Below are 26394 nucleotides of genomic sequence, written 5' to 3'. Positions count from 1 at the left end.
AAATGCAGTAGTATTTAGCTTTTTTCCTGTTTTGTGCTGAGTATCATTAGAGTTTGACCTCAAAATTCAGTGTTTCGATAAAGTCATGTTTAACAGCCTTAAGATGCCTTTCATCTTGATGAGAAAGAGCAGCAGATTTTCAAGTGTTAGGATTTCTGTAGGATATTTCATTTTCCTGTCAGCCCTGCTAGTGACAACCTCTTTTTAATTTTCCTTGTTTCTCACATTTTTCTACCTTGACTCAGGTGGCTTGATCTTATCCATTGTGCCCAGACACCCAGGCTGCTGTGTGAGTAATAAGAGGTATTGCTCTGACAGGTCTAGGCTTTCTTTTAAAAATTTCTCTTCTTTCTTTCCTTCCTTCTTGTCTCTACTTCTCCTTTATTTGACTCATCTCAGTTCTGCAGCTTGTTCTGTGCTTCTACTCTACTCCTCTCGGTCTGGACTATATTACTTTCACCTTCTCCATTTGCCTTCCCCCTCCCAGTGGTATTTTCTTCTCCCTCCAGTGCATCTGTTTCCTCTTTCACTTCTTTCTTCCTTTCAGCTGTTTTCCCTGCGCTGTTGTCCTCACTGTTCCTGTTGGCCTCATCCCTCCACAGATCCTCTGAAATGTGTTTCCTACATGGATGAGAGCGCGTCTCCTCCGGAAGCTGCTTCCCGTGTAGGTGAGAGTGGGCAGCAGGGCTCGAGTGGAAGATTCTTAGGACCAGAAAACACAGGGCTTTCAAGGGACCAGACAGTGCTTGAACAGCAATTGCATGTTGGGCTGTTTTAGGCTCCTTTTCAGTGACTACTTTTTATAAATAGTGATTGTTTGGCTTTTACCCATTACGTAAAAAAAAAAACAACAAAAAATCTGCCTCTTTCCTGTTGCAGTCAGAGGGTTCCAACATATGTGAGCGTGTTGCCAGAGGGTTCCAACATATGTGAGCGTGTTGCCAAAATTGTTTTGCTGCTTGCTGCAGGTGGTGGGGCAGACCACTCTGGGGGGGGCGATGAGGATGGAAGCTAGTGCTGGGAACCTGCACGGTGAATTGGGCATTGATGCTGGAAACGTTCTCTTCAAAGGCAGCATCACTTGATTGCTGCCCTTCCCACCAGTCTCTGGAGGTTTGTGCCAACGCGGCAGTGCTTGAGCAATCTGTTTCTGGGGTTGTGTCCTGAGGGAGCAGGTGGAGATGGGGATGGTAGTTATTTTTAACCACTTTTCAGATTATCTGTGGTGCTCACGAGGCAGAAATAGCCAGCCCTGCTAGCCAGCATGCTCATCCTGCGGCTCCCTCGTGTAGGGCGTCAATCTCCATGGTTTCTTTCTCTATTTTTGCAGTGAGATCTACTCACTCTTCAGGGGCTGATAGACATGATAATTTTGTTTCTGCTTCACAGGCTCAAGGTGAGAGGGTTATTTATACTCAAGGTGAAACAACCACTACAACTACGTAGCTGTATTTTGAGATAAAAGCATTTGCAATGTGATGGTGTTGCTGGGGGGATTACCTTGATAGCTAATGGCAACTATAAATCAGGTTAGATGGAAATTTAAGAATAACTGTATCAGAGATTACTTAGAAACTCTTTTATTCAGACTACAATTTGTTTCTTCAGGTTTCTTGAGTTGTGCTTGCTTCCTTTGTGTGGACTGATACGGCCTTTATAGGCCTGGTTTAATTCATAGGTGACGCAGGCAGAGGAGGCATTGCCCAGCTGGTTGTTGAAAGCTCAGTAGGGTCAAGGCATAAATGGTCAGTAACTGTCCTGTAAACAAGCGCCTCTTGTCTTGATTTCTTCACAGCACTTCTCCCCTTGTTGAGGGTGAAGCAGTTCAATACTACCATTTGAGTTACTTTATTTTTAAAAGTTCTTATGGGACTAAATTAAAATTTTGTCATGCAGTTCCTGGTTTAGTGGAGAACATGTATTGAAGAATAATTATGGTGACATTTATCCTACTATGCTGGCTGATTCTGTGGTTTCATATCATTTGAAGTAGTAGAACAGCTTTAAACTATTTGTTTCATGATGAGATACTGATGAGAACTTAATCCAGGTCAGTGTTTTGTTTTGTGTGTGGTTTTTTTTTTTTAACTTCAGTATTGGATCCTTCATAACTTCACAATCGTCTTCCTCACGTGCCCCTTCAGAAGTGAAATATGCTGCTGGGAAGGAGGTGTCTTTTGCTTAGTTTTTCTAGATGTATTGATGTTTTCCATCATTAAAACTTTCCATTGTAAAGTCTGGCCCGCTCTTTTATGCTTTCTTCAACTTCAGTAACTTTTCGTAGTTGTGAGAGTGATTTTTAACTAGGGAAATTCCTTTAAAAATTTGTTGTACTCTTTTTAATTTAGTCATGTTTTTTTTTTCCAACCATTATCATGTCTCTGTATTCACTTATCGATGTGCTTAGTCTTGTAAGTGTCTGTCTGTGCAGGACAGGAGTGACTGTGCTGTCTTCCTTCTCTTATGGGGATGCTGCCCATCCTGTATCACCTGCACCTTTGGCCTGTTTCACTGAATTCCTTACATTTGCTTCTGTGGAGTTTTCTCATTTGAAGTAGGATTCCCTTTTCCTGTAAACAAACATGTTGGATGTGGGCTATGACATTGTGAAGGTGTTTCTGCATTTTGGGAAGTAATGTTGTACCCTAGTCTGTGCCTGAGATGATTTTTTTTTTTTTTAAATATTATTGACTGGAAGTTTGTTAATGTTCCGAGGGGAAAGTAAGCTAGAGAGCTTGAGTGGCTACAGATTCACTGGAAGGACACATGTTGACCAAATAGTTTGTGGTTTTTTCTGTCAATGTTAGAAAAATTATTTCGGTTATGTCTACTGCCTTAGCATTATTGATAACACACTGTTGGTTGCCTTAGAGTGGTTAAAACCTTCTTTGGCGGTAGAAGTCTTCCAAGAATTAGAAGGAACAAATAAATGAATAGCAGATGTTTCCTTTTTTTTTTTTCTAGCTGGCTTTGAAATGGCTACAATTTTTTTAATCATCAAGCTTCATGTTTTCAAAACAGTAGCAGCTGACAAAAAGAAGTGATTTCCATGTTGGGTTAGGAGTCCTTGGATTTCCTATGCATGTTCTTCAATGTCCTCTATTGCATTCAAGAAATTACTACATTTAGCAGACAGACTGGGCAGTAACTTGACTTGCTTTGACAGAAGTGGAGATAGGACAACTTATTTTTTACTGGTTCTCTGCAGCTGTAAAAAAAAAAAAAAATTATCAGAAATACCCTCCAGTGGCAAGGCATATTGGTCTTAAAAAGGGAATTTCATTTGAACTGGAGGATCTAAGACTCATTTTTCTACTCTAAGTCTCCAATGGCATTAGAGGATTGACCTCAAATCTATTATTTTCAATGTACTTTTCAGTAGCAATCATGCTAATTGATGTTCCTCAAAAATGTGCCTTCAATATATCTCAAAGGTTTTAAAAGTTTAAAATCTGTTTGGTTTGAAACTATTTCCTGCTGGTTAGATCTAGTGATTTACAAAAGTAAAATCATCTATTGTTACATTCGTCATTTATTACTTACATAGACTGATTAAATATTACCCCTGATATCCAATTGACGTTTTTGCTTGTTTTGTACTTCATAAATTCTGTGTAGAGAAGATGCATCTCATAACTGTGATGTTGACGTCATAAGTGGATAGAGTGGGCATAGTAAAAAAATAATATAGAAAGTGGACAGTTGTAGTTCCCCTGCCATCCTTACAGAGTAACTTTGTGAATTACAGAGAACAGATTTCTATGAACTTTAGTTTGCATTGTTTATTGCTGGCAGTGTATGCATTTAACAGGCTTTAGCAGATGTTTGGATAACTTGTGTCTCTGCAAGCTGCCCCTTTCTGCCCTGAGGAGAGTTTTGAAGCAGGTGGGAAGGCTTCAGCAGGGCGTCTGTGGGAGGGTTTGCCAAGAATATGTACGGGGATGCTCGCCTCCCAGTGGGGCGGCCTCTGGCTGGTAGTGGATCTTGACACAGGTTTTGGTAGACCCATGAGTCATGTTCAGAGGATCAGTCAGTTTGGTCAGTTGTGTGTGGCACAGCTGTTCTCAGCCAGGGAACAATGAGTCACAAACTTGTGAGTTTCCAGTCCTTGGTATAGAAAATACCCACATAGCTGCTCTTCTGGTTTCATTTAGAAATAAATGAGCAGTGCAAAAGTTAAATAATTAGGCTGTATACGTGAGATCCCTACTGTATACTGACTACTTTTTTTTTTTTTTTTTTTAAAAAAAGCATATTGAGAAGTAGCATATTATTGTCACAAATGGAGAAATGCTAGTTTCTCAAAAAAGCAATCAGGATCTTAATACAAATATTTCCTGACTAATATAGCTCCACAACTGGTTGCAAGGGTCTATTCTGATTGTCTTACCTATTTATGCTCCTGCCCTTGTTTCATATAACCTCACTCTCATCATTCAAAAGGATGTTGCTGAATAATTTTTCTATCTAGTTGTTCAAACTATAGTGTCTTATTTCAACAAATAGAACAAGTTTGTATCTTGCTACAGAGACTCTGTGCTGCTATTTTGCTTATCTGACCTGAAGGCAAGAATTAGCTTTGCAGTATTGTCACGTCCACTTGTCTGAATATTGCTCTTATTACTTCTATGCTGAGAACCATCTCCATAGAGAGGCAGAGGAGGATCTGTCGTTGTTATAAATTCCTGGTAACAAATTGCATTTACATTGATTTTGTTATTCTTTCTAATCTTTACCTGCTTTATTGTCTCATCAAGATATTATGCCTTTCAGAAGATAGTAACTGGTCCAGGATCATATTGTATTTTATTTAGATTTCATTGTATTTAGCTGAATAGTCTGTAGAACAAAATAATACTAAACAAAATCAGATGTAAAACTAGGCTTCCTACACAAAATCTAGGCTTCCTAGGCATTCTTACAGCTTAGCTCCAATGTTTGCATTCAATGTGTTATCTTAAAAAAAACCACCAAAACCTAAGGAATCATTTGTGCTGAAGTGATGTTCTGTTAGGCAATTTAGTAAGCTGATGCCTGTTCAGAGATCTGAAAGTATGTTATAGCAGTTGTTTGTATTGCTTTTGTATGTGTTTTGTATAATAAGTTTAAAGAAATATTTGCCTGCAGCTTGCAGGCAGATGCTTTCACTGTCCCTACGTTATGTTGCTGTGTTTTCCTTTATGTATGCATCAGTGCCAACACCAGTAATAGGTTACTGCTCATGCAGAAAGCTTTTTAGCCATGGCAGAAGTGACTGTTGATTTTTAAGTAGATTTGTGCAATAGCCAGTATCTTGCTACAATTTCAACATGCCTTTTTAAACTTAATTTTGTTGATGATGTTAAATTTAAGATGATAGGGATGTATTTGTAAACCCAAGTTAAATTCTGTGTCCTGCTAGCATACACAGTTGCTCAAATAGTAAATATTTAATTAATTTGTTCTGTGTGTATGAGCAACATATGATTTTAATAGGCTTAATTCTATAAATAGAATAGGTAGCATCCAGCCTTCTTCACTAATTTTTGAAGACCAGCAGAGCACTGTGTGAGGACTTCCAATGTTAGTGGTTCTCAGGTCCCTTCTATGGTAGAACATTTCCAGTACTGATGTGTATATTATTTGGAAATTTAAGAGGTGAAAATATGAGCATGAAACTGATAGTAACCATTTACACAGCCCTTCTTTCAGGGATGGGGAATACCTTTTACAGGTGTTTGTAACAACGGTTCAGGAAATTTGCTTTTCACAAGGTCACCAATGTTTGTGCAGTGTTCTGAAGTCATTCAGCTGGAAGTCAGTAGCCTAAAGACTGGGATGAGTTCTTTAAACTACTTTAAAATGATCCTTAACATGGTTCGTCATCTATGGACATTTGGAATAATGTAGCAGAACTCAAAAGCATATTGTACTTTTATAATTGGAATTATTATTTTGGTAGAATACTCTGTAGTTCTTTTCCCACGGTGTTTGCATAGCAAGAGTGTGAAAATATCTGGTGGCAAGATAGTTGTATGTGACAAGGTATTGGTGGTAGAGACCCCTGGGTGGTTATTTAAGTGGAGCTCTCTTGTGTGTGACATCATGTTCTGCCCCTTGCTCTGAACAGCTGCTCCTGGGCTTCATCAGCACCCCTTGATTTTGTAATCTGTACTGCAGGAACTGCTAATATACAATAAGAATAAAGCTTTTTGACAGTATGCTGGTTGCCTTTTGCACTGCTGAAGGGTTTAATTATTATGCGATATGAGACGGCACACTAGAGGCTGTATGGAGGTGTTAAGCTTGCTCCACATCTTAGCCTCCATGCTGCTCTCTTTTTGAAAAGGCACCTTTCATGTGCGGTCTTGTATGATCTCCCATACTTACTTGCTGAAGACTGAGGACCAGATCTTTTGACGATTATGTTGGGTTCTTTTCTGAACCTGCCTTCATGTTGATTACAATGAGCTGTTTGAAACAGCCATCTGTATTATGGTAACTTAAGAATAATTTCCTTAATTGGAGAAAAATGTGATATTGGTATCTTAAGACTCAGCACATAGTATGGTTCAGTAATGTAGACTTCTCACTGGCGCCCACATATTCCATTTAAAACCCTGATTGTACTGTAGCAAATTGCTCAGCAGACTGAGAGTCCAGATAATTCTAAATTATACTCTGCTGCAGAGCTTTCATAGTATTTGGTTTATTCACCATTGGATTGTTTTAGGCTATCTATTAATACTGACTTGTGCTCTAGGATTTTAAAGTTTTTTTTCTTCTTTTCATAAATACCATTCTCATGAGACCATGCTCATGGTTATGTTTTACTTTGAGATGCCAAATTGACATCCTCTGTTATAATGTTTTAGACTGTTCATTGGTGTACTTCAAATGTTACTGTGAGGCAAGGCATCCATATGATTCAGCCATGACCTCAAATGGGCCACATATAGAGGTGACAGCTAAATTTCCATGAGCGTTCACTCATTTGCCTCTGCAGAGATGATCACAGCTGTTAATTCATAGCAGTGGAAGTAGGTGTTTATGTGATAGCGACACATCTCCCACACATATTTGGGCTGCTTTCAATGATGTGTTTCATTTTGGCAGACAGCTGGAATGAGTGAATGCAGCCTTTTAGACAGCAAGGACCTGTGATGATGTACAGCTGAAACATTTTACGTCAGGTTTACCTTTCATTGTTTGTCAGCCTTCTTAGGGAAGTAACCCTATTGCAGCTTCATAAGGAGTTGCCTGATTTGAAGTTCATGATGTAAATTAATATTGTTGGTGGTAGAATTTGTTCTACAACTTACTGATTCTTGCATTATATCAGTATTTCACTTTGAATTCCTTAATTAGGAAGGTTACATGTCATTGAAGAAATAAATAGAGTGTAGTTTGAACACTGGCTGGATTTCAGAGTGACTCTGTGTGGAAACAGTTGTGGGTATAAAGACATTAGTCTTTACACTTCTTAGAGTTGTATTTTAGCTGACTTTTCCCTCAGAGAATTTTTGGAAGCTGAGAACTATTAATGTTTTTGTGTCCTGTTTATCACAGGAATTGCAGTCGTGGATCAAACCACACTTTGATCTACTTCAGTATCTCATCATCATCTGGACCAGATTCTTCTGAACCGTAATCCATTGTGGTAGACATCTGTGGAGGATGTAGCACCCAAGGGTTTTTGCAAAGTGCATTTGCAGAGTCTTGTTTATGCCCAAAACATTCATTACGCTATTATCCATTATAGCTCATTATGCCATCACAGTCTACTGCATAAGCCACAGTGCTCCTGTATTATGTAGTTGTGGCCTCCTGTGTATAATAAAATGACAAAGGTGCAGACAAGGGCAGTAGAGGCTTTCAAAGGTATGAACCGGTAAGGAAGAGCTCAATATAAAAAGAAGGATTTTTCAGCTAGCAACCAAGGGGGAGAACATGAGAGGCCTGAGCAAAGAGAAAACTACTTGCTATCCTTTCCAGTGTGGAAACAGGAGTATCCAGTGGAGTGGTAGGTAGCATATTCAAAGCAAGCAAGAGGGGGATATTCTTCACCAAACTGACTTAGAAAGTGTGCTCTGCTAGATTTAAAAAAAATCTAAAACAAAACCCCAAACAAGCAAAACAAACAACAACGCTCCCCCCCCCCCCCCCAAATTGTGTGTGCTCTGTGTAGTAGCTTTTAACTATTTACAAAAAGCTGTCTCATTAATACTGGAAGTCTTTTTAACTGTAATTTGAGGTAATGTAGTAGTATAAATGATTGAACCAAATGAAAATGAGTCTTAGAAATCCGCATATATCTTTCCTCTGAAAGACTTGCTGTGATGTATAAGATAAAGCATCAGAATTTTAGCACATTGTAATTGTTTATGGACTAAATGGTATTAAACATTTTTCCTCACTGCAGGTTGAAATAAATATACCTATTTTACTTGAAATATCTATGTTTCTGTACTTAGCGTGGATCCTGTGGGTCCTGGGGTGACACCATCTGTTTGAGAACATGTTCTCAGAGGTGAGATGTGTGCTGGTTAAAAACATGGTCTATGCGGAGTTGTGTATTTAAATCTTGTTGACAAAACAAATTGTAGTGTAGTACTTGTCTGCTTTTAATACTGCTTTAACTGGTTTGTGTTATCTGGAAACATTAAATGTTTGTGGAGTTGTATCACCTTAGGCTTCCCATTCTCCTGGTGTGATCAACAAAGTCTCCTAAGGTGTAGGTGACCCTAGGAGCAAGGTCTCCTGAACTTGTGTGAGTGTCTGGGCTGAGGCCTCTCATGACGAGGGGGAGCAAACGGCCCTGTGGTTCCCCTCACTGAACCAGGCATTTTGGAAGATGATGGTTTGTGGATGTTTGGGATGGCTTGTCTCATCTTGGCCAACTGTACCAGCTGCTTAAAGTTGGTTCATAAACCTCTGAAGTATGAGATCTGCTGGGGCACTGGAGAATTTTGCATCCAGTATGGTCTTTATTCTAGCTAGTGTTCAGCCTTCTCTGTTGTATGGCTCCTGATGGGCTTGCCAGGAAATAGTCGGAGGGGTTTGGCAGGGTGGGTGGCTGCTGGGAAAGTTGGCAGAGCAACGCAGGCTGTGATGGTCAGTGTGCTGGTGGTAGTTTGCCTCTCAGCATGATAAGTAAAATGGAGCTCAGTGCAAGTGTATGATAAGTTTGAGCAGATAAGAGTTTGATTTCCTTCCTCAACTTTGAGATCCGAACTGTATGGCACTCTGCATGAAAGATGACATTTGGTGCCAGGTCAGTATGTTGAAGCTCCAGAGAATATCACAAAGTGTAAAAATGTAGTCAGTGCACTCTGTGACTACTGAGTTTTCACTTTTAATCCTGCAAATTTATTGTTGGAGTTTGTTTTTCATTCATGGCTATTCCCACTGGTTTGTGGTTTGGGCTTTTGGACTTAGCTGTTCTACTTGACTTGCAATCCTTGAGAAGTGTTCTCTGAATATAGGAGAAAACCCTGTCCTTGCCACAGAGAGCATGGTCTAATAAACTGCAAACCTGAAGTGACACACCAGCAAAAATAGAACAGTGGATTTTTAAAATGGGTAACTAGAGGACAGCCCTATTCTTATTTGGCAATTTGTAGAGTCCTGTACTTACATCCTTAAGGTCTTGCTAGAAATTTATTCCATGATCATAAGAGCTTGGAAAAGACTACTCACATGCAATTCAAGAAAACATTTGAAGTATTTAATGAATCCTGTATGTTAACACTAATGAATGTTAATAAGAATATTGTTCCTTCCTGTTGGAAATCATAGACCTAGTACATGATTTATTTGATCTGCTGGTAAGAAATAGAAGAGCAATTGTTTGGGTTAGGGACACCTTTAATAGATGCTGACTAACCCTGTGAAGTTCCCCCCCCCTCCCTGTTGTGTTAAATTCAGTGTTAACAGCTTTTGAGACTTTTAAAAAAGGTGCTTAGAGGAGAACAAGCCAGTACCTGCTAACTTAAAAAAAAAAATCTTAAAATAACCACACTGTAGGTCTTTGTAAAGGAATTACATAGTTGAGAGCCAGGGCTGGCCTTGTAGGGCCTGTGTCCAGGGCACTAGGGCCACAATTTATTCACAGAGGAGATCCAGTTCAGATGATGAATTCTATGGTGTTTATTTTTAGGAGTGGGGTAGAAATAGCCAAACGGCTTGTGTGTCTGTAATGGAACTGAAGTCAAGTGTGGATCCTTCAGATGGATGCTGTGACTTTAGCCTGTATGAAAGTCTTTTGCCACAGCTTTATAGGGCTCCTTACACCCCAAAATTAATTTCCCTTGCGCAGGTATAGGCAAAGGCAGGCGTCTTCTCATGTTGTTACACTAACATTAGAGACTTGTAAAAACCAAGCAGAGTCATGAATAAAAGATACTAAGATAGAATGGAAGCAGCATCTTAGTGTGCCAGGCTAACAATATGAAACAAATGCGTTGGGTATTCTCTTACCACTGGTGTGAAGATCTGTATTTCATACTGTGGTTTTAAGGTTTTTCATTGTGTGGCTGTGTGTGTTATTTTCCTCTGATCATGAAAACATTGCGTGCTAATTTGTTTGAGGTTTTCTATTCATTTTGCTGTTTAAATGTATCAGCTAGGCTGTAGGCTTTAGGGTTCCCCTCCCCCCCAATAAATTTAAATACATTAGGTAGGTATAAGATTTGAGGTGTCTGTGTCTATAAAAGTTTCATACAACTGCTAATATTTCATCAACTAAGTTGAAATGTGAGTGATTAGAAACCCTGTGTTAGGACAAGTGATAATACATCCAAGTACAAAATCAGTGTCCTTTACAGTTCTGCTTCTTACAGAAGCAATTTTCCATGTCACAATTGTAAATACAATTTACAGCACAGTGACTACTGTCTCACTTTTAAATGGCAGTTTCATAAATAGTTTTGCCGGAAGCATTTAAACACCAAATTTTAACATATAATTTTCTTGTGTTTGGCTTTTGTTTCATGTTTTCCCACAATTTAATCATTAGCATGAGTCAAGTCCGTTTTTACTTCAGTAGTCTTTCCCACTGGATCTTTTTAAACTTTTGTTTCACTGTGTGTCTGACCCGTTTCCTGTTCCTTTTCCTGTGGTCCTCTTTTCATTTCCTTGCCGCTGTCTTCCTCCTGTTTTGTTCTCCTGAGGACTGTTTTCTATGTTCCCTTTGTCTTCCTTCTTTTTGCATTTGTTTGTAAGACACTGAGATTGAAAGACATTTTAGGGATGGAACTTTGGGATGTAAGACAGATAGGGCTAGTTATTTGAAAAGGTAACTGTGCACAGGAACCCCCTAGCTAATCTCTCTGCGCTTTGCGTACTTAATACTGTGTTCCAATTGCTGGTCTTTTTGACAAGATACTGCAGAATAGACTTGTTAAGTCTTGCTAGAGGGGAGCAAAGGGCTACTCAAAAAATAGCCCTTTGCAACAAGATGCTGTCCTGAGCTCCCACCCGTGCCTCTTGCCAATTACACTTGGGGAATTCCTGTAGTTGGGGCTCTAGGGTCTAAAAATTCCCATCTGTTTAGTGACCACGTGCTTTCCCAAAGCTCTCTTTTATTCTTCATCTTGCAATAGGTAAAGGAGAAAAGTTTTCTTGCTTCTTCAGGCAGCCTAGTGACTCCAGTTCTGATGCACGTGGTAGGACATGGAAGATGTTTGTTGAATGTATTTGTGACCATTAACTAGAAGCTGCAAGTTTCATGGCTTGTAGGAGTACTTGACTTAAGGGACACAGAGAATTTAAATGCTGCTTTGCCCTCACTTGCTTAACCAATGCTGTAGTGCCAGCATAGCCAAGGAGAGAGTCAGGAATGCTTGACATGTCCTGAGCTTTTTTCCTCTCTGCCCTCTGTTCACTCTATATCAGTTCTAATAAAAGCTGAGCATCCATTGTGCTTCCTCAGCTTTTTTTTTAAAGTTGCAATTTCCATTTTCTTTCTTTGAAGCACAGAAGAGAGCAAACGTACATACACAAAACCTCATAAGCCAAAATGCAACAGACACAATTGAACAGTAGTCAGGAATTTTAAGAGCTTTTCTATGAATATTTAATTACTACATTAACCGAGCAAATAAAGAACATGCTATTGATATTCATACTGTGTTAGCAATGGTTCAAAGGAATTTAATATGTTTTTATAGTTCATACAACATTCTATGCATTGTGTAGGCCTTCAAAGAATGCCCCCATCTAGTAAGCTAATAACACTATAGATCTCTCTAGCTATTCCTTAATTGTCTGAATTAGGGAAAGCCTGTTGTTCTTTGTGTGGCACATTTCGTAGCAAAATTCTTCACAGGTATGTAATGGTAGCAATCTTGCATGTTTTGCTACCCAAAAATTACTCTAAGCGACTATACGAAGAGCTACGGCATAGGCTGTAAACTGCTGAGATACTGATAATGAGCCTGCCTCTTCAAGAACTCAGTGTGCTGTTGCCTCCATCTTAATTAGTGTATCTGCTTTGTAACCTTTTGGAGAGCACAGTTTAGGTGGTATTTAATATTTGGCTTGTTTGCTTCTGCTTAAGGCTTTAAAAATATTGATCCTCTGAATGATGGAGATGGTTTGCAGAACAAGAGGCTAAATGCAGAACCTAAAACTGAATTCCTTTGTGAGTGATGTGTTCTTCCTGTGTGTGTTAGTTTCTTCTTTAAATGTAATTTGCAAGTTAATATGTTTTATCTAAGAGTGAGAAAAAGCATAATGCTTACTTGTAGTGTTGTGACACTTAAACCCCCCAAAAATCTCTGGAGACAGCCTTGTAGCTTTCACTTACTGAAAATAGGAGCGCTCATCCTCTCACATTGACTTAGTCTTTAAATTCCTTATGGCCCTTTTGCATTGCCTACCCTCAGTAAGACTCTGGATTTAAAGATCTTTACAAGAAAAGTGGCATCTATAGGAACAATAGAAACACTAAAACTTCCGTTCTTGACTCTGATATTGCTCTTTTCTCTCTTGCTGGCTTAGGAAAAGACATGAATAGATGTTGAATTAAGACTTCATCAGTGGGTCCGTACTTCATTCACTTAGAAATCCTTACAGCTATTTTTTACTGCATATAGTGATAATTACTCCTGTTGGCAGAGCAGAACTAATCTAATCTGCTTTGGCTGCCGAAATCTGTGAAGGAGCCAGGAATGATTTCTCTCTTGAATTGTTAACCCTGAATGTACAATTCTGTCAGTACTACAGTGAGCCCCTGCTTTGACTGAGTACCTAGTAATCTGGTGTTAATGAACATACAGATATTAAAAACAAAATAATATAAAAAAAAATAATGTCATCTAATAGAGGTGTAACATGCTTCTATTTTGGTAACCCTGCTTTTGGGATTGGTCTGTCAAAGATGGCATGTGTCAGGGAACTGACTGGCCAGGCTTACAGAAAGGGTAGATGAGCAGCTGTATCTCTACTGAACTTTCTTCCTTTATTGGATGTGGCTGAAAGAATTTCAAGTTAGACATTTCCTATGTTCACACGTTATGTAGGAGCTGATGAAACCCTTGGGTCTGTATCTATAGTTATGATTGTTTTTTTATGTATATAGGTTCAAGGTACAATTTTGGTCTTGCTGCTGTGTAACTTTGCTGTGGTCACAGTATCTTCAGTTTGTGGCTAGAGGAGGCGATGGCGCTGTTTGGTTACAACAGGGAGTTCCTGGATCTCTCTTAGATTTGGACTTAGCAGGATTCAAACAGCGTTAGGAGTAACATAAATTCTATACTGTCAACACAGTTGTTGCAACAAATACTGAAACAAGTGAAAAGAGAAAAATCTGCAACCCTGAGGGCACTAACCAACTTCTTTGAAGGAAACTTTGAGGAGACAAGTTATTCTGTTGCAGTGCTTGCTTTCTCACTGAAACAACTTGCACATATCAATCTTGGCGATGGAATGTAGAAAAGCAATTCTTCCAGTTAAATCCATTATGGCAGTTTTCACATTGCTCCTTGTGCTCAAGAGGTATAACTGCATTATTTTCCTTTTTGCATATATTCTCAGGAACAGAGTGGAAATCAAAATGAGATATTACCAGCTAATCTGTTCTCATCAGCATCCCAGAAACGGACAGGAAAGGTCAGGAACCCATGTTTTACAGTAAATCCTGAGGTGTAGGAAGAGCATGTAAGTGTTACAGCAATGATCTGTTCATCTTCTATTCTCCCTTCTATTCTTGTGCAATTCTGCTTTTCTAAGATAATAAATGACTACTAGAAAAATCTCCCATCTTCACAAGCCTGTATGTGCCTTCTTGCATGTAACATCAGTATTTCACAAATTAAAAAAAGTGATTGTGCCTTCTGAGATGCATGAATTGAAGCCAAATTTGCTCATCTGATCACTTCCCTTTTATACACTTGTTTTGAACGTCTGGCCTTTCCTCAACTATTTTTGTCATAAAATGCTTGGTGTTACATAACCCCCCACCTGTTTATGCCTTTAAGGCTGTTTAAAGACTAGGCAAAGGCGAATAGCTGCAGTTGTGTAGTTTATAAACTGGTGCCATTTAGAGGAGGAATAGCAGGGGAAGATTTCTGGACTTTACCTGAATGACATGCCTTATTGCCTTCACTGCAGGCAAAGTGGATTTAGTGGACAATTGGCGAAGTCTTTCTTTTTCTACATTTTTACTCTTTCATCTTAACTTCTATGTGATGGTGGATAGGAGTGACTGACCTCAGTTCTCACGCAGTTGTCGGGAACCTCGTGCGCGGGGCTGTGAACGCAACGTGCAAAAAAGTGTGAAGTGTAGTGATGAAGGGATGGGTATACAATGTCAGCAGAAGTGCATCACACTGGAAAAAACACACCTTCTTTGACGTAGAGTAACAGTGATCCATTTTGGTTTTGATACCCCTTTATAGCCCAGCATTATTGAGACTGTCTCAGATGCTCAGGCTTCAGTATATTCTCTGGTTTGTCCTAAATGTAGTATGAATGTCTGTTGATCCAAATACAAATAGAAGGAAACTGCAGCTACCCAAGCTTTCTTCCTTGCTTGTGACTAGATCACCATAATAAAAAGGAGGTGGATGCTGAAATAAATACAAACAGCTGTTTTCTCCACTATTGGTAATTTAAAAAAAAAAAAGGTGAAAGTGGATTAGAACTCTGTCTTTCTTAAATACCTGTCACTTCTTGGCCTTTCAGTTTTCACTTGTCTGACTGATGTTGCTACGTTGGAATTTCATTTCAAATGTCTTGCAGCAGAATTTGTGTTGGTCTCTGAACGCCCTTAGGAGTGCTTTTAGTACAAAAGATACATCTAGATACTGAATATTATGGTCTGTACCAAAAGGACCTTTATTCTATTGAAATACTTCAGTGCTAGAATATATTTTCTGAGAAATATGCCTAAGATAATATGAATAGAGGACATATGAAATGGTGGATTTTTTTTTTTTTTAAATTTTGCATTTCATCTTTCACTTCGTTAGAGGCCTGGTTAAAGAAATCCCTCTTCCCTGTGGGCAGCTATAGTCCTGCCTGTGCTTTTTGTGTCTAATTGGTCATTTCTATTCAGTACTCTTTGTAAAATATTTCTGTACATTTCTGTCAGCACATGTAACCATGTACTGTGTTGAAAAAGCCTCAAACAAATGCTTCTTTTGTGTGAAGTGGCAAATGATATGGTAGAAAACAGCATGCATTTTCTGTGGAACTTAGTATAATTTGGTTTGCCCACTCTCTTCTGCTAAGTTCAGACAAATGCAGTCCCAATTATATACACCATACCTGCTTTTTTAGGTGATACTTTTTTTTTGTGAATGTGCTTTTCTTTTCAATAAATTCTGTGTTAATGCCTCTTACAAAAATAAATTCAGTGCAGAATGGACCAGAGGCCACTGAAACTCTAATCTGTTCCATAAAAACACAGTGGTTTATCACAAGAGTTGTACCATTTCAGCAGCCCTGACAATGACAACAGTATTGTTTCGTAGTAGTGTAACTACTTATGCTGTGAAACAGTAGGGTGCTTCAGAAATGTCTTGAAAATCTACAGATTTTAATATTGAAAATTGTTCTCAGGGTTCTGAACCCCAACAGGTTGTGATTTTTGTTGATATGTCTCTGGGTGTGCTCTCCTCTCTTGGTATACCTGGAGATGAGCCAGATACAAGCTGTATTTTTCACTAGTGCAAACTCATTTGGACTCATGGCTTATACTACCCTACTGCAATAGTTTTACTGATCCATGTAATAAGAATTCTGGACTGCTGTCTCCTAGTATAGCCATATAATTAAGAAAAAAAAAGGCAACATTAACTTTTTCAAGAGAATGTTTTTATGTTCTGTCTTAACAAAGAGAAACCAGTTCTTGTACTGAAAGACAACATTTCCTGTGGAGGAGACTTTTGGATATGAAACCAAGTGAGAGATATTTAGCTCTCCTTGCATCTCTGAGAGAACTGGGTACCCAACTGCTCTTTGTCTTTAACAATCTCCCTTGTGGTGTGCCAAAGTATAATGTTTTTCTTTGAAAAAGAAACACAATAATGTAGTAGGTTTCCAAATATCCTGAGGACTGTACTTACTAATGAGAGACTGCAGACTGGTGGTGCCTTTTTCTTATTGCCAGCGAGGAGGGTTGTCTTTTATAGAACTTCTAGATTTTAGGTGTATGCTCTTTTATAACTTGGAGGTTTCTTTTGCTAATTATTACTTCTTCATACAGTAACCATAGTGATAAAAATCTTTGTTTTCATTAAGGAAAATTGTTTCTTTAAATGACTGCAATGTAAAGTTTTAGAAATCTTTCTGGGTAATATAATCAAATAACTTTTATAAAACATGAGTAGCATATAATGAGCTCTTTCTAAAGCTTTTTCTCTCATGTATTTTATTGCAAAATGAGTGCATGTAAATATGAACACACTTTTTAGTAGTCTCACAGTTTTATCCTTGTAGCTACTGTGGTTAGCTCAATCATTTAGTAATAAGCCTTTCATTTTCATTTTACAAGAGAATCGATGGATACAGAATCATTAGATGCCCAACTAAACCCACCAAGTAGTCTTTGAACTAGCAGGGGGGTTAGACTGTTTTGTCAGGAGGCCTATTCTGCTAAAGGCACCGTTTGGCGTACATTCATTGATGATGTGGTCCCATCTCAAGTGCAGGTAGATTTGACAAATGCTTAGTCTGTGGTTTCTAGAGCCTACAAGAAATGTAATATAGCTGCTGTGTTGTCATATGGTTATTGAATATTAGATTATAATTATGTTGTGTCTGTTTAACATATGATATATGTTAAGTGCACTTTAGCACTTAATGAATTAGTATTTAAAAAAAGGGAGGGGGGGAATTAGATTCTTCTTTGGTCTCTATTAGAATATTCTAAAGAACTTAATTTATTACTTACAGTGTAGGTACTTTAACATTTCCTTTAAAGCAGTGGGCTAAGAGAAACTTAATTTCTTGTAATATGCTCTCACACCTATTTGCGTGTAATTCATAGTAATGATAATTTAAACACAAAAGGCTGATGTCCCTAAATTCCCTCCAAATTCAAAGTAACTGATAAATCTTGTTGAAAAAAATGTCATCTTTATCTTTGATTGTAGGAGACCTTTGTTAAGAAGAATTGGAGAAATTTCACAGAATAGGAAGGGCAGTTTGTGTGTGCGTAACTGCTGATACATTAAATGGTTCTTTTAGCTACATGAAAAAGCTAAATGCAACTCACTAAAATGCTCTCTAACAAATCTAGGCTGGATTTTAGGCCCATGACTGCTCCTGTCTTTCCCTTAACTTCTTGCTCTCTTCAGAGGTAAACAACTTAATGCAGCTGTAAGCTTTCTGTGCACTGGCAGACTTCAGCACTAGCTAATCTAAACTCAAAACTTAGGTTTTAAAAAGGCAGCGGAATTTTCCAGTGAGGAAAAAATTCATCAGTGGTTGTGAGAATTTCAATGTAAGAAATAAATCGGTATTCAAGTTCCATCAGTATTCTGCATTGGACAAACCCAGTGGCTGTTGATGGCTTTTAAGAAAAAATAATAAAAAACTTGTGGAAAAAATATATCAGAAAACAATTATCACTTTGTACGTGCCATCTTGTTTTCAAAGCAGTGGAGTCCCAAACCAGCTCATGTTCTTGTTTTTTCTGCAAGTGTCATGGTGGAAGAAGCATGTATGTTTTGCATCTCTAACCTTGTAATTTTGGCTTGAAAATGATGATCTTTGCAAAACAGAGAAGCTTGTGATATTGACTAAGCAAGCTAGACTCATTTTTCAAACTTCACTAGGCATAAAAGCAGTCCAGCATAAATTCACTGTTGTCCTTGAGCAGCCCAGTACATAGACCAGCACTGGCTGCCCCATGTGAGCTGGGAGCATGTACTGACAGAACTGTTTGGACTGGAGGCTACAGCTCCACCTGGGACATCTGTGGCCTCTTACACTTCAAGTGGCGGTTGTCAGTCACAGATGCCTTCCTGGGTGCTTTTGCTTTGTCAGAGATTGCTTTTGTGATGGCTTTTGTGATGCTTTATGGTTAGTTTGTCTGCTGTTGTCTTGATGTCAACAACCATCTACTAGAGTTGTCTACTCTTGAAACTCCTCTTGTTGAATCGATGCTTTCACATGTGTAACCTGGCTGTACATCTGATCTGTCAGGTGCTCTGTTTTTTCATATAAGACATGAAGTAGGGCTCCCTATTGAATTGGTATTTTGTTGTCTCATGCTGAAGGCAAAGTGGGGACATATTTTGTCCGAGTGAGCGGTTTGGGTATTTATTACTCTGCATTCAGGAAAGCTATGACTGTGACACTCTGTATCAGTATAAAACTACTCTTTTATAATCATAGAATCATAGAATGGTTTGGGTTGGAAGGGACCTCAAAGATCATGTAGTTCCAACACCCTGCCATGGGCGGGGACACCCTCCACTAGACCACGTTGCCCAAAGCCTCATCTGACCTGGTCTTAAACACTTCCAGGGATGGGGCATCCACAGCTTCTCTGGACAACCTGTTCCAGTACCTCACCACTCTAACAGTAAAGAATTTCTTTCTAACATCTAATCTAAATCGACCCTCCTTCAGCTTAAACCCATTCCCCCTTGTCCTGTCACTACACTCCCTGATAAACAGTCCCTCTCCATCTTTCCTGTAGGCCCCCTTCAGAAACTGGTAAGCCACAATTAGATCTCCCCGGAGCCTTCTTTTCTCCAGGCTGAACAGTCCCAACTCTTTCAGCCTGTCCTCATAGGAGAGGTGCTCCAGCCCTTTGATCAGCTTCGTGGCCCTCCTCTGGACTCTCTCCAACAGCTCCATGTCTCTCCTGTACTGAGGTCCCCAGAGCTGGATGCAGTACTCCAGGTGGGGTCTCACAAGAGTGGAGTAGAGGGGCAGGATCACCTCCCTCGACCTGCTGGTCACACCTCTTTTGATGCAGCCCAGGACACGGTTGGCTTTCTGGGCTGCAAGTGCACACTGCCGGCTCACGTTGAGCTTCTCATCAGTCAGTACCCCCAAGTCCTTCTCGGGGCTGCAGAACAACAGTAAGTTGGAACATATAGCAATTCTATTAATCCGTCTTAATGTAAACAGTCCTCATTATTATGATTCCACTATAACATGGAGAATTCTAGAAGCTAATTTTTAATCAATTATTGTGTCAGTACGTTTAAAAAGCATATTCGAAGCACAGTGCTGGGTCATTTGAAATGGTGTTGCTTATAAATATTATATTTGCTTTTGAACTGTACAGCATAGTGGATTATAAGTCTCTACAACAACATCTTTATGGAGCTAATGTCCTCATAAGGTACTAGTACCTTATGGTGCTAATCATTATCAATAACGGATATTGTGCGTTTTAGCTATCCCTCTTTAGTTACTGCAGTGCTATCTATAGTTATCGTCTTTTGTATTAGTAAGGTCTTTCAAAAAATAGTCTACAGGAAAATGCATTATAAGCCTTATAAGGAGAACATTGTGTCAGAAGCTTTGTTCTTTTCCAGACACAGATGATCATTGATGCATGTGGATAACTTCAAGGGAAATAGCCTTTGGTTCAGTACAGAAAGCAAGGTGGTTTGAGGATCTTAAATCCACACTAGATACTTTGTGAATGACTTCTCAATTGCAAATTTCATCCATTCCTGTGTTCCATATGGAGAGAATGTATTCATAATGTCTTTAATGTGTTAAAACAGTGCACCTGTGTTCATTAACCATTCAAATTAGACTTTTATCTTAATAGCTGAAGATACTTAATGTATACATGAAGAATGACTTTCTCATTAATATAATTTTATTAAGGTAATTTCATTTGTTTTGTTCTATGTTGTGTGTAGAGAATTGACAAGTCTGTATCTAGACTAATTTGTATCTTTGTAGCATATTGTCGTTTCTCTTTGTTTACGTAGAAAGAAAATAGTTTCTGTTCACAAAGCATCTACTCAGAATTTGGTTAATGCTTTTGAGTCTAAATGGAACTCTTATGGCTGAATTAGAGCCAATGGAAGATCACAGCATAGTGGAAGTGCTGGCTTACAAAGAATTGTATCAGTGAGTTTGTAATGTATTTGTGACCAAAGTGAGTACGCAAGTTGCTAATTGGCATATTTGATGCTTAGTGTTCTCGTTTTCTTTCTCCTAGTTTCTTTGCTTGAAGAATATAAGGACTTTTCTTTCGGCATGTTGTGAAATATTTGGGATGAAGAAAAGTGAACTTTTTGAAGCATTCGATTTGTTTGACGTCAGAGATTTTGGAAAGGTAAGGGTTCTTTTAATTAAATCCTGCTGCTTGAGTGTAGAAGACTTTCATGGTAGATGTGGTAGAGAAATTATGACTAATGGATGAGCATTCATTAGTAAAAAGACAGTGAGGAAGAATTGAGAAAGCAGATGAAATAGATTTACATTTGAGGGGTTAATAAAGGGCAGAGAAAAATCCCTGGTAGGAAAGTTCTGAAGGTGTGAAAAGCATAGATAAATAAAAAAAAAAAAACAAAAAAACCCAAACACACCAAACAAAAACAACAAACAGATTGAAAGACCATAGAATCGTTTAGATTGGAAAAGACCTTTAAGATCACCAAGTCCAACTGTTAACCTAGCACTGCCAAGTCCACCGCTAAACCATGCCCATAAGTGCCACATCTACACGTCTTTTAAATACCTCCAGGGATGGTGACTCCACCACTTCCCTGGGCAGTCTGTTCCAATGATTGACAACCCTTTTGGTGAAGAAACTTTTCTTGATATTCTACCTGGCACAACTTGAGGCTGTTTCCTCTTGTCCTATCACTTGTTAATTGGGAGAAGAGCCTGACCCCTACCTCGCTATAACCTTCTTTCAGATAGTTGTAGAAAGCTGTAAGGTCTCCTCTGAGCCTTCTTTTCCCCAGGCTAAACAACTCCAGGTCCCTCAGCTGCTCCTCATAAGACTTGTTCTCCAGACCCTTCACCAGTGTTGTTACCCTTCTTTGGACACAGTCCAGCACCTCAATGCCCCTCTTGTAGTGAGGGGCCTAAAATTGTATGTAGTATTTGAGGTGCAGCCTTACCAGTGCTGAGTACAGGGGGATGATCACTTCCCTTGTCCTGCTGGTCACACCATTTTTGGTACAAGCCAGGATGCTGTTGGCCTTTGTGGGCACACTGCTGGTTCATATTCGGCTGTCTGTCGACCAATACCCTGGGTCCTTGTCCACCGAGTAGCTTTCCAGCCACTGTTCCCCCAAAACCTGTAGTGTTGCATGGGGTTGTTGTGACCCAAGTGCAGGACCCAGCACTTGGCCTTTTTGGACATCATACAGTTGGCCTCGGCCCATGAATCCAGCCTGTCCAAATTCCTCTGTGGAGCCTTCCTGCCTTCAAGCAGATGAACACTCCTGCCCATCTTTGTTGTTGGCAAACTGGCTGAGGGTGTGCTTGATTTGCTAACCTCCAGTCAATTGGGACCTTCTGGGTTAGCCTGGACCGCTGATAAATGATGGAAAGTGGCTTGGTGAGCACTTCCACCAGCTCCTTCAGTACCCTTGGGTGGATCCCATCCAGCCCCATGGACTTGTGTATATTTAGGTAGTATAGCAGGTCGCTAACTCTTTCCCCTTGGATTATGGGGGCTTCATTCTGCTCCCTGTCTTCCAGCTCAAGGGGCTGGGTACCTGGAGAACCACTGGTCCAAAGACTGAGGCAAAGAAGGTATAAGCGTATCAGTCTTTCTCATCCTTTGTGACTATGTTCCTCCCCCTGCATCCAATAAAGGATGGAGATTCTCCTTGGCCCTTCTTTCGTTGCTAATGTATTTATAGAAACATTTTTATTGTCTTCTACGGCAGTAGCCAAATGAAGTTCTAGCTGGGCTTTGGCCCTTCTAATTTTCTCCCTGCATAACCTCATGACATCTTTGTAGTCCTCCTGAGCTTCATGCCCCTTCTTCCAAAGGTTGTAAACTCTGCCTCTTTTTTTTTTTTTTTTTTTTTTTTGAGTTCCAATCAAAGCTCTCTATTCATCTAGGCTGGTGGTCTTCCCTGCTGGCTCGTCTTTTGGCACACAGGGATGGCCTCCTTCTGCACCTTTTAAGATTTCTTTCTTGAAGAATGTCTAACCTTCCAGGACTCCTCTGCCCTCAGGACTGCCTCCCAAGGGACTGTCAGCCAGTCTCCTAAACAGATCAAAGTCTGCCCTTGAAGTCCAAGGTAGCAGTTCTGCTGACCCTCCTCTTTACTTCTCCAAGAATTGAAAACTCTGTCATTTCATGATCATTATGCCCAAGACGATCTCCTGTCATCACATTGCCCACAAGTCCTTCTCTGTTCATGAACAACAGGTCCAGCGGGGCACCTTCCCTAGTTGGCTCACTTACCAGCTATGTCAGGAAGTTCTCTTGCACACATTCCAGGAACCTCCTGGACTGTTTCCTCTTTGCTGTATTGTATTTCCAGCACGTGTCTGGTAAGTTGAAGTCCTCCTCGAGAAGAAGGGCTAGCAATTGTAAGACTTCTTCCAGCTGCTTATAGAATATTTTATCTGCATCTCCATCTTGGTTGAGTGGTCTATAACAGACTCCCACCACGATATCTGCCTTGTTGCCCTTCCCCCTGATTCTTACCCGTTAACACTCAACCCTATCATCACCATCGTCAAGGTCTAGGCAATCGAAACACTGCTGAGTTAAAGGTAAATGAAATGTGTGAAGATGGGTGTGTGAGTGCTGTCTGTTGAAATCACTTTTGACATAAATAGTGTGGAATCAGAAACCCTAGGCCTATACATGGTAAAACCACATGGCATGTTTCTTTAGTCTCAAGTGCTCAAAATTCACCCATGTAGCTGCCCTTGTAAGTTTCTTCTTGGCAATTAGTTTTTAAATCTGTTGTTTTTTCTAACCTGCTGTAAAGCTCAGATACAGCTGTGGTAGGTTAATGTGACTATTCTAATTTACACAGCCTGAAGTATATTCTGTAAGCCTATGATTAGTTATTCTATATGTAAAAGCTTTTTCCAGTCTATTGTTCACAACCTCCTACGTATCTGTTTGATCTGTCATTGCCAGCATATGTTCAGTTCAACTTCAGTTTCTGCTTTTGAGTCATAGGTTGCATTACCCTAATTTCACAGGGAAGGTTCTAAAAATTATCTGAAGTAGCACTAAAAATAGTTATTTATTCAAATGTAGTATATTTCAAGCATTATTCCTTTTTTAAGAGATCATACTTTTACTAATTTTTATGCGCTGCTTTTTTTATAAGTAGACATAGAGTTAAAGGTGGTGTAGGAGTGCAAGTGTGAATCAGGGCTGCAATATGACTGTTTGAAATGGTTCAGTGATTACTGTTAACCAAAATATCTTATTATTTTTCTGAATCTTTTGTCTGGTTTTAAGTCCTTTGAGTATAAAACTAGATAAATCTGGTAATTCTGCTTGTTCTTTAGTTATACTGAACATCTTTTGTCCTCGTAAATTGTATTTAAGACAAAGCTTTTGTGGTTTTTTTTACAAATGTAATGTATTGCTTATTAAAAATGAGATTTGTTTTTATTTTGTGTAAGTAGCTGAGGAATTAATATGGTTGGTTTTGATTTTTTTGTGCACTAGCAATGCTTTATTTAAGATAATTAATAAGTCAAATATCTTAATGCTTCAAATCTTTGATAATTATGCCTAATACACAGCAATTTTTTTACTATTGTATGTTCTAATTAATTGCTGAGAGTTTCACATTTCATGCCACAAACATAACTAGGCTTTTTTTTTTAAATACAGTATAGTTTTGAAAATGTATTTTGTAGTGTAAATTATTATTACTGCATCATTGAATGAATTGTCAACAAGTTCTGAATTAAGGTTGAATTTAACACAACAGATATTTCTGGCACTCTTTAATTGTCCTTTTGACAGAATTTATCTTAGATTACGATTTTATATTAGTAGAATAATTGGTTTAAAAAATTATTGTCTTTCATGCACGGTATTTAGTATTTTATGTCTCTTCCGAAAGTAAAATTGGATGTAGAGATGTAGATTTCTTTTTTTACTGTTTGTTGCCATAGTATAGCACAAATAGACTAATTATTCCTGGTACTGGTGTTTCAGTTTTAGCAATGGCAACAGTGTTTACAAGCAATGGTTTCTCTAGTCTTGGCCTCTTTAGCAGTTTTTGTCACTTTCTTGGAAAGTTACCAGATAAAAATGCAGTGACAAATTTGAAAGATACTGCTGTGTGGGACTCTTTAATGAGGCTACCAATGTGCACGGCAATAGCTGCTTGTACAGAGGTGGAGATGCTAAATTGAACAAGCCTGTGCAATTCTTGCAATAGCTGTAGTGGGCACGCTTTTAGGTGCATAATGGTTCTGCTGTTCAGCTGTTTCCATTGCGTGCTTGTGTGGAAGCTTGCCACGCACAAGTGGAGCCTGCAGTATACTGTATTTAGATAGGCTGATCTGTATATTTTACTAGCCTCTGTAAATGAGCATATAGTCAGCTTCCTAAAGCAGTTGGTGAACTTGAGGCCATTAAAAAAGCGGAGGGGAAGATTTACAACTGAATTAAAATGTATAGCCAGCCTTATGCTGAGTTATTTCTGTGATTTTAAGTGTGTTTGTACAGTTAGCTGAGAATATCTGTAAAATGGCATGGGGTTTCAATTGCATATCAGATAATGTACCTATTACTTTAAAAATTCTGATTGCTAGTAGCAGTGGTGAGAATAAGAAAGCTTATCTTTTTGAAGTTGTTTTTTTGCTTCTCAACTTTCCACTTCATTATTTTGTCCTATGAATAACAACTCCCATATAGTCCTAAATCTGCAGCTTTCTTGAACTTGTATATATGCAAAAGGCCAAAAAGGCTGCTGCAGATTTTCCTGCTACTGTAATCAACTCATTTTGCCATTTCTAAAAGAATTCATTGAGCTACTCTCCCTAAATGTATACAAAATATGAATGATCTTAAAATGATTGAGCACAAACAAAAAAGGATAATATGGTTTAGAAACACTCTGTTTTCCAGACTGTTGACCAGACAAGTGATGCAATGAGTGTGTGCAGTACCTACAGCCTCTAACACATTTAAATCCACTAGACTCTGTCTTGAGATGTCAGAAGTTGGCAAGTACTAATTAGTGGTGAGGTGTAAATGAACTGTAGCTGACCTGACTCCATATCTGGTATTTTAAATGCTTCAATTGATAAAAAAATGATTATTGAATTTGTCATCTTACGATGGAATCTTCTGCTTAATGTGACAGATTTCAATGACTATTTAAGCATGCTAGTGGAGGGAACAGAAGAAATGTGTCAACTGTAAATGAACAATGTGCCTTCAAGGAAATAAGATTGGAGGGAAAAATCAGATGAGAGACCTGATGATGGAAACAGCCTTTTTAAAAAAAAAAAAAAAAAAAAAAAATTCCCCCTCACCATCCCCCTCTCTTCCTGGGCTCAACATTCCCTGTTTCTCTACCTCCTCCCGTCTAGCTGCACAGGGGGACGGGGAATGGGTGTTGTGGTCAGTTCATCACATGTTGTCTCTGCTGCTTCCTCCTCCTCAGGGGGAGGACTCCTCACACTCTTCCCCGGTTCCGTTATGGGGTCCTTCCCATGGGAGACAGTCCTCCACCAACTTCTCCAATGTGAGTCCTTCCTACGGGCTGCAGTTCTTCATGAACTACTCCAGCATGGGTCCCTTCCACAGCGTGCAGTCCTTCAGGAACAGACTGCTCCAGTGTGGGTCCCCCAGGGGGTCACAAGTCCTGCCAGCAAACCTGCTCTGGCGTGGGCTCCTCTCTCCATGGGGCCACAGGTCCTGCTGGGAGCCTGCTCCAGTGCAGGCTTCCCATGGGGTCACAGCCTCCTTCAGGTGTCTCCACCTGCTCTGATGTGGGGCCCTTCATGGGCTGCAGGTGGATATCCGCTCCA

At 39.3% G+C, this 26394-nt stretch overlaps 1 protein-coding gene across 4 annotated transcripts in view; it reads left to right on the top strand.

Moving 5' to 3' along the window:
- The window catches only part of VAV3 (vav guanine nucleotide exchange factor 3), a 209720-nt gene that overhangs the window by 46577 nt on the left and 136749 nt on the right, over nucleotides 1-26394 (top strand). For all 4 annotated transcript variants that reach the window (XM_075760092.1, XM_075760090.1, XM_075760091.1 and 1 more), the window contains exon 2: nucleotides 20624-20740. In XM_075760092.1, coding sequence (XP_075616207.1) covers nucleotides 20624-20740 — 117 coding nt within the window. The remainder of the gene's footprint in view (nucleotides 1-20623; nucleotides 20741-26394) is intronic.

This window comes from Balearica regulorum, chromosome 8 (genome assembly GCF_011004875.1).
Source record: "Balearica regulorum gibbericeps isolate bBalReg1 chromosome 8, bBalReg1.pri, whole genome shotgun sequence".
In the NCBI taxonomy this organism is placed as follows: domain Eukaryota; kingdom Metazoa; phylum Chordata; class Aves; order Gruiformes; family Gruidae; genus Balearica; species Balearica regulorum.
This window is presented reverse-complemented; position numbering and strand designations above follow the sequence as displayed.